Source organism: Procambarus clarkii, chromosome 8 (assembly GCF_040958095.1).
Source record: "Procambarus clarkii isolate CNS0578487 chromosome 8, FALCON_Pclarkii_2.0, whole genome shotgun sequence".
NCBI lineage: Eukaryota > Metazoa > Arthropoda > Malacostraca > Decapoda > Cambaridae > Procambarus > Procambarus clarkii.
Window position 1 is genome coordinate 23,979,634 of NC_091157.1, and position 9,219 is coordinate 23,988,852.

General features: G+C 32.3%; 1 protein-coding gene across 1 annotated transcript; it reads left to right on the forward strand.

The window, feature by feature from the left end:
- The first annotated feature begins 1,115 nt into the window (after nucleotides 1–1,115).
- LOC123753288 (cytochrome c-like) lies at nucleotides 1,116–1,430 on the forward strand. The gene has a single exon (XM_045735282.2). The coding sequence runs from the start codon at nucleotides 1,116–1,118 to the stop codon at nucleotides 1,428–1,430; it is 315 nt and encodes a 104-aa protein (XP_045591238.1).
- Nucleotides 1,431–9,219: the final 7,789 nt, after the last annotated feature.

The window sequence follows — 9,219 nt, forward strand, 5'->3', positions numbered from 1 at the left end:
GATTTGTATATAGAAAGATATATTATGGAAAACAGTTGGATTTTTGACGAATATGTGACACCAGTTACCCTATACCTTAACTTTAATGAAACACTTTCAGAGATGAAACTGGTTTTTAAGAGTTTACAGCCATATTTATTAAAACTAGCCTCGAAAAATTCTAATGATCCATCAAATAGAAAATACTTATTATTCTTAAACCAACTTTGTCATAGAAAGGGGGTGAACCAATCCTGAGACCAACATTCATTAAATAAAACAATTAAAAAAATGTTTTTTGTAAATAAATGTATATGTATGTGTTATTTGTACCTCTGTTTGGGTTTCAATCAGAGGGCATCAATTTCTAAAGGAAAATATGTAGATGTAAAAACTCTGGTTCGAAAAAGTTAAAATGTCATCCTTACCACATTTCCATATCATATTTTTATTCATTTTATATATTTTTGTTTCTTTTTTTTATGATGATGATGATGATGATGCTGATGAGAAGGAGGAGGGTGTAATTATTTATTTTTTATGTTTTCTCATTTGAAACTGTGTTGTAAAAAAATCCAGTAGTTGGTTGAAGCTGTAGATGGTTAGATACATTATCCAAATCTGTATCTACAGTAGTTTTTAGTCAATCTGTGAGCGTGTTTTGACTCAAGGTTGTGCAGTGTGCTCGCAGAGTAAATCTGAATCCTAAAACAAAGAAAAAAGTGTCCTTTTGTAAGTAAGTGTATGAAACATATGACCATAATGAAGGTGGGATTGTTGGTTACCACCAGCTCCATCCAATATAATGACACTGAGATTTATAATGCCTTTATTTCGCTGTTAACCTCTGTGAAGTGCTGGTACGCCACCACCAGAGATGACCTGGTTATATTTGGCCAGGGTTCTCTTTCTCTCTTTTCGTTGGTTTGGGAAAATTTGATATAATTACAGTTGTAATCACTAATAATTTGAAATTTATAATTTGAAATTGATGTTTTGAAAATTTAACTATAATGATGTTCATGCTGCATTTTCTTAATGATGTTCGTGCTGCATGAAATCAGCTCAAAAAAAAAAAAAATAAATAAGTAGCATACACCTTAACCTTTTAAGTTAATGTGTGTTTTTTTCAGAAGATGGGTGAGAGGGAAAAAGGCAAGAAGATCTTTATGCAGAGGTGTGCACAGTGTCACACTGTTGAATTAAACGGCAAGCACAAAACTAGACCCAATCTCAATGGCCTCTTCGGCCGCCAGACTGGTCAGGCTTCTGGCTATATTTACACTTATGCCAACAAGGCCAAGAGTATCACGTGGGACAAAGATAATCTGGATATCTACTTGACCAACCCCAAGAAGTTTTTTCCAGGCACAAAGATGGTGTTCGTTGGTCTTAAGAAGAAGAATGAGCGTGCAGACTTGATTGCTTACCTGGAAACCTCCACCAAGTAGAGCAAGCAATAACTTTTTTGTGGTCTCACCAATTTAAATCAATAAATCATCCTGCTATCAAAATTTACTAAAAAAAAAAGTAGGGCAGTAAAAATTACAAAAAAAAGTAGGGCAGTAAAAATTACAATAAGTTGCTCAAAGAGTGGAGGAGACAGCTGGTTGGCTGGAGTAGATGGCAGCACCGTGTCAGCTGAATTATATAAATATCAGTAGTCACAGGCTGCTCTCACATTTACATCCACTGACGGCCAACCAACACACGCTTCGCTGCTCTTCCATCCAAAGAATATGTGGTACGAGAAGCTCTCTTCAAGATGAACCTCAGGAAGGAGAAGAAGAAGAAGAAAAAGAACAAGAAGATACAAGCTGCGCTGAAAAAAAACTTGAAACAATGCTTATTGATGTCACAGAAAGAACATCAAGCAGAACATCAACCTCAAGCAAAAGAATATTGATTAGAAAAAACTCTCAAACAGTTGAGGGCTGAAGTCAATTTATACAAGATGAACACCACCAACCTCAAGCAGAAGAATACTGATTTAATAAAAATTTTCGGACCGTTGAAGGCTGAAGTCAAAATTTTTAATCAATAAGGAATAAACTAAATACTAACACCAAAGATCCTTCCATATTTCTGATGAGGATACAAGCTTCCAAACAGGAACGAGAAGCTCTGAGACAGATGATAATAGCAGAGGGAATATCGATTCCATCGTCATGTAGCAAAGTTGATCAGGCAGCACTGAAAAAACTTATGTCAATAAAAAAATATTTGAATCGGCATTATTATTTTAGGTACATGATGTTTAAAAATATGCGTTGGGAATTAACCCGAGATGCGAGAGATTATGAAGCATGGTTGAAAAAAAAAATGGCTTAACTACGTTAATCACAGGATGATTCAACATAAACCCTATTGTTTACATGATGGATCTTTTTTTAACAAGCCTCGTCAAGATATAATTTATAGGGACCCCCAACTATGAAATTAGATCTCTTTTGGGGGTATCAAAATATTGTAATGACTGGCGGGATAGAGATTCTATTTTTCGGGTTTTCAGTGATGGTGATAAAAAGTGTGATGATATATGTTGTATTAACCTAGGAAACCTTGACCGAATTTATCATTTAAATACGGCGAGGAGCGAATTGGTTGCTCGAATGGTGGCGAAAGACTATGGATCATTTTATGTAGAAAAGGTAAACCGCATACTTTTCATAACCCGAAATCCCCATCTCTTTATGGACCTCATTACCAAACGGGAGAAAAGGAAGAAATCTGTCGTTTTATTTTAAAAGACGAAGGTTTATCATCATCACCACCATGTAAAAACACCTACAACCAAAATAGTTTGCAGGCAATGTGCGTCAATGAATTTGTGAATTCCTTTTTGGATACTACTAGAATGGGATATTGGACCGTGGCCTGCTTACGTAGAGCAATATACACAAACCCTAATATTCCTCATTTTTTTAAACGCCAAATAATCAACGAAGTTCAACGGAATCTAATGATTAGATCGTGGGAAAGAGCAGTAGCAGATGAAACAACTACTGAATTTCCGGTAAGAATTAATCATGGAAACCAAAGGTATGATTTATATCCTAATATAATATAATAAATAATACCACTGTAATTCAATCAAAACAATTTTTCAAAGAAAATCACCTGGCCTATTTGACTAATCTGGCCTTGCATATATAACTTCCACATTTGAATTTAATCAGTTCCTAGAGACATGTTGTAGCAGTGCAGCCGAAGGAGAAGAAGAAGAAGAAACACAATTAGATAATCCCGATCCTAAGGTATTTATAATATATCTACTATTTAGTAGTCGAAGGGTATAAAAAGGGGAACTAATCATTATTAAAAGTACAAGTTTTCAGAAACTATTGTCGCTAATTAGAAATTAAATTTTGGCATGAAGTATAAAAGTAATAAAAATTTAGAATTTCACTTAACTATTCCATTCATTTACCAAAAAAAGAGTACAGTAATAAGTATAATGACGTCGTCAGTAAATGAAATGATCAACTTTATTTTATTCTTTAGAAAAGAGTGTGATACTGCAAAACTTAAAAATATTTTAGTAACCTTTTATTCAAATGATGAACTCCTAGCTACCAAAAAAAAAATTGGCATAATGTAATAATGATGACAGGTGGCCATATGGATTAGACGAATTTAATTATCCAGATATGATGGATTACAAGGATCAATACAAAACGAAAGACGAATTCGTTACTTGTATTTTTGAAGGTCTTGATTACCTGGAAATCAAGGGTAGATTACCGAAACCTTCAATAAATTTGGCTAAATATCCCCAATATGAATTAACCACCCATATAACTGGTATTGAGGTGCTAACTAAATTGTCGAGGCTTCAAGATAGTGTGGATCATTTACTAAATGTTGCCTTGCGACTAACGGAAGAAGTACGTAACTCTGAAATGCAGAAAATGATAACTGAACTGGTTAAATCTATCATCGGCCAGAGTCCAGTCAGTCACTTAAGTTCTCTTTCTAATGTAAAGAAATATGTAAATTAATTGGTTTGGCATTATTACATTATAGTATAATATAAGATTCATCAATGGTTTTTATTTATACTTTTAGTATTTGCTCCCAACATTAGATTTATTTACTATATGAATAATAAACAAATATTTTATAACATAATCATCTCAGTAAAATAGCTTTTCATTGAATCTGTTCTTATTTTCACATACAAAATACTACACAGTGCTTTGTGTCTCCTATACAATCCCAATAAATATGTCACCACTGATTTCGACATGTGAACTAGTTTCATTAAATGGCAGTGGTCGTCGCCGTCACTAAACATACAAAATGTATGAATAGTGATCGCTATCCAATTGGCCAATGTTCCTTATCTCGGGGTCTGTTGGGTGTTCAAAATAAAAGTTCAGTAGTTGTTTCATCTGCCACTGCTCTTTCCCACGATCTAATCATTAGATTCCATTGAACTTCGTTGATTAATTGGCGTTTTAAAAAATAAGGAATGTTAGGGTTGGTGTTGATTGCTCTACGTAAGCAGGCCACGGTCCAATATCCCATTCTAGTAGTATCCAAAAAGGAATTCACAAATTGATTGACGCACATTGCCTGCAAACTATTTTGGTAGTAGGTGTTTTTACATGGTGATAATGATGATAAGAAAACAGAGTCAAACCACAAGTAAATTAATAGGAGAGTTGTAATATAAATATTAACTCACATACTATTATTTATACCTATATATATATATCCATATTTCAATTTGAGTGTAATAATAATAACAATTTTAGTTAGTTTATTAATTGTTCAATTCTATTTCAGTATCAGTTTAAAAGTAAAAAACCAAAAAAAAAAAAAAACAGGAAACCATAGGAGAGTATATTTCATACGAACTTCCCGAACCACTTTAAAATAAAATTCATATTGATGAAACGTCAACCAAACCAAACTTCACTCACCTCTCACATATATTTGTTCCATTATAAATTATTGACTTAAGTTGTATTAGTTTAGGTTAGGTTAAGTATGTATGTAAGGTAAGGTAGGTTTTGTTGTTATACAGTGACACCACAATTTTGATCGAAAACTGTGACTTATTTACAGTGAGAAACTTTGTGTATCGACCAAGTAGCTAGCTGCTTAATACACTTGTAGAATTTCATTGTTTTCTTCCTTTTTTAACCAAATAATAATTATTATTACATTATTGTCCCAAGAATGTTATAAATTATATCATAAGAAAGTCATGAATGAGTCCTAAGAAAAAGTCAATGTTAAGATTCAATCTAGGAAAATAGTTGTACAGAATTAACAACAACCTGTCTCTGGGAATGGATTAAATTGAAAAGTGGAGAGGTACAACTGTAGTTTATTGAAATTAAAGGCAAAAATAAGAAATAAGATGTTTTGGATTTTGGTTCATAGTAAAAATTAAATTAAAAGAAAATAAGACGACACGAGAATGTTCTTGGTTAGAATTTATTTTTAATATGATTCTATATAAAATGTTTATGAATTTGGTCACAAACAACTCTTGCTTCCATAACTCATTAATCAATCAGCACAAATCCAACTTAGATCCTATAAGATGTATGAATTAAGGTGACAAACAACTCTTGCCCCATACCTCATCAATCAATCAGCACAAATCCAACAACTTAGATCCTATATAAGAGATCATAAACAACTCAACACAAATTCAACTTAGATCCTATATAAGATGTAAGAATTAGGTCACAAACAAATCTTGCCCCATACCTCATCAATCAATCAGCACAAATCCAACTTAGATCCTATATAAATAAGATCACAAACACTCATGTCCCATACCTCATCAATCAATCAGCACAAATCCAACTTATATCCTATATATATATGAATTAGGTCACAAATAACTCTTGTCCCATACCTCATCAATCAATCAGCACAAATCCACTTAGTACCAAATTACATACACGGTTATTTACCAAGCAAATACACCAATTTAGTAACAATAGAAGGTGGAAATAATCTCCTATAAAAATTTGCGAATCTACACCTATACTCTTCAATTGTGAAAAGACTTTTAATCTTTTCAGTATGCTTTAAAACCTTTTCATCTTTAAAGGATGGGATTATTTGAATATTTTGGATAGCTCGACTTCTGGGAATATATATTATTCTTTTAAATATCTCCTGGAGCTCAGTTAGTCCAAAATGTCTTCTCAGATCCACAAAATCACATTCTGAATCCTTGCCTTCAAATTGAATTTCAATGCAGGACGTATTTAAATTACGTTCTATCTCAACGTTAATGTCCCAGTCTAATAGTCCATCTTCATATGGATTAAATGGATCGAATGTGATAAATAAGGTGCATATGTAAGAACATGGTGCTCCTTAAGATCCTTCCTTTCTTTTCTTCAGTATTAAAACCAACCATCCATCTATTGGGTTTCATATGTGGGCCACAATTTTTGTTACAAAGTTGTCCATACCTCTGGGCATCCTCTCTTTTTATTTTCTGGGGTAGAAGATATTTATCATTCTTGGGTCGACATGAATGACGACAGCGACGTTGAGAGACTTCTTTCATCTACGGAAAACAAAATCAGTTACATCGTTATCCCTTTATCTAAATTTTTTTAAAATTAATTAACAAAACGTCTGATACAGAACAGAAGCCTAGAATTATTAAATCAATTCTTTCTAATAAATTAAGTAATAATAAAAAAAAATAATAAAAAGTTGTTAAAAATACCTTATGTTTCAAAATGAACCAAATAAAGAACCAAATAATGATAAAATTAAACAAAAAAAGTATTTAAAAACATACCCTTTCAGTTGTAAATCTTGAGGCACATGTACTTCACTTTTGGACGATTTTTCAGATGAGTCTTCAGATGAATCATCGTCACTGTTGGATCTTAAGACAGATGAAAGTAAAGTAGATAATAATTTGTTGTTTCTGCTGATCCAATCGATTTTCTATGTTCTCTTAGAGGGTGGGTTAAGATCATTAGTTGATGAGGTGACTGTTGCAGAGTTCAGCTAAAGTAATTTGGGGACATTGGATTGGTGAACAAGATGGCGGGAAGGGGGGATTGGATGTCTCAGGGGCATGTAAAGTTGGGTTGTTGATAGGAAACCGGTCTGGGTCAATTATGTTCAGAGTGAACGTTGTTATATTTATTGGGGAAGGTTGTTATCGAGCCTGAGGCTGTTCCAAATATTTAGTAGGCGAATAGGATCTGTGTTGCTACAACCAGATATAGTTCTGGCAAATTCCAGCAAGCAATCGGCTGCAGGATGAAGATGGGGTTGTTGGTTTATAATTGACTTATGGCTCTAATGGGCAAATCCTATACTGCACTTTTCTGTTGTGATTACTGTACTTAGTTCTAGATGTGGACCGCCAAGTTGTCGGAGTCTCTTTATATAACGTCCTTCCCAAGGTTATCCTTGCCAGGTTATCCCTGTCTCCCTAATACCAGATTAGTCTTTGACTAAAGCTCATCCTTCTTTACAACTTTTAGTTTGTTTTGTTGCTCACTTGAAACATAAGGTATGTTTTAAATACCTTTTTTTTATTTAATTATATCATTATTTAAGTCTTTATTTGGTTTATTTTGAAACATAAGGTATGTTTTAAAGAACTTTTTATTTAATTTTTTGTATCACTATTTAATTCTTTAGAAAGAATTGTTTTAATAATTCTAGGCTCAAAAGTGATTATCTATTTGAGTTATTCATTATTAAAGGTTAAGTTTTGTATAAAACATTTGTTAATTTTAAATCGGTACTGGAACCATAAAGATATATTATCAATTGCATAGAGAGAATATCATCAAGATGTTATGATTGGAAAGTTGTAACGGAATAAAAATCGGGAGAAGATTGAACAAACTGACATAACCATTAAAAATATCTCTCATCATTATTTCATCATTGATATGTTGTACAAATGCAATCTTCGTCTTCTTCTTCTTCTCTTCTTCTTCTTCTTCTTCTTCTTCTCTTCTTCTTCTTCTTCTTCTTCTTCTTCTTCTTCTTCTTCTTCTTCTTGACCCTCCTCCACCTCCACTACCTCCCCTTCTACAACTTGATCTTTCAACACCCCCCCCCCCCGATTTCTCCTCTTTTTAATAATACCATTAATATTAATAGAATAATTTTTGTACTGATTATTCCAAATATAAATATTTTCCCTTTTTTGTGAGAGGTAAGCCACCATTTTAGTTATTGCATAATCAGGGAAAAGATAAGAATAAAATTTGGCATGTCTTGGTATTGTTTCTATTGGATTTTTAATTTTATTAATAATACCAGTAAATTGTTCTAATAAATCACAATGCATGTTCCACGCTATAGATAGTGATATATTTCTTAGTTTTGACCAAATATTATTTTTTTCATAATTAGTAATAAGACGCTCAATTATATTCTCATCATGTCTCATGACTTCATCGATTTTAATGTACATATCAATATTTGTAATTGATTTTTTGTTTACTTCTAATGTTTGTTCATAAGTTAAACAATTTCTAATAATATACTCACTTAAACTTTGTTTAACATTTCTTACCCCATCTTAAAGAAAAAGCCATAAATCTACCACAGTGTTATATATTTATCATTTTGGCCTCTTCAATTTTAAATGGGGAATATACCCAAAATCTTCGTCAATTACAATATCCTGATTGTGAAATTGTGTGAAAAAATTTTCATACCAGACAAATTTATTATCAGCTGTTAATCCTGACATATCGTAAATTTTCCAATAAATTAACTGTCTTCTGCACAGATTGGGCGGATAATTAAATTTAATGTGGGAATCATCAATATTATCATTTATTAACTGATAAACTTATAAGCTATAAATAATTGTCTTATTAGATTATGTCTCAGGGGTAAATAATATAATCCAGGAATTTTTTTGTGTTAAATTTATCATTATTTATATGTTCGATATCTATATTAATGAAAAGTTCCTCTTTTTTGTTCATATTTTTTAAATCCTTTAAATATTCAATTCTAATACTTTCTTGAGATGATCTGCCCTAGCAACAAATAGGGAATTAATTATTGGCTAAGAATTATTGTCATATGAATTTTTTATTATACATTTGTGATAGAATTTAATCAAATAAATCCCAATAACATATGGTCTTTGTGTCAAGGTTATCTGACCATGGCATAGACAAACAGACTACTTTTTTTTCCATGGCATAACGTGTCGATGTTAATGTACTATCGGATCAAGACTCTAAATCCTGCCTCCCACACCCCCCT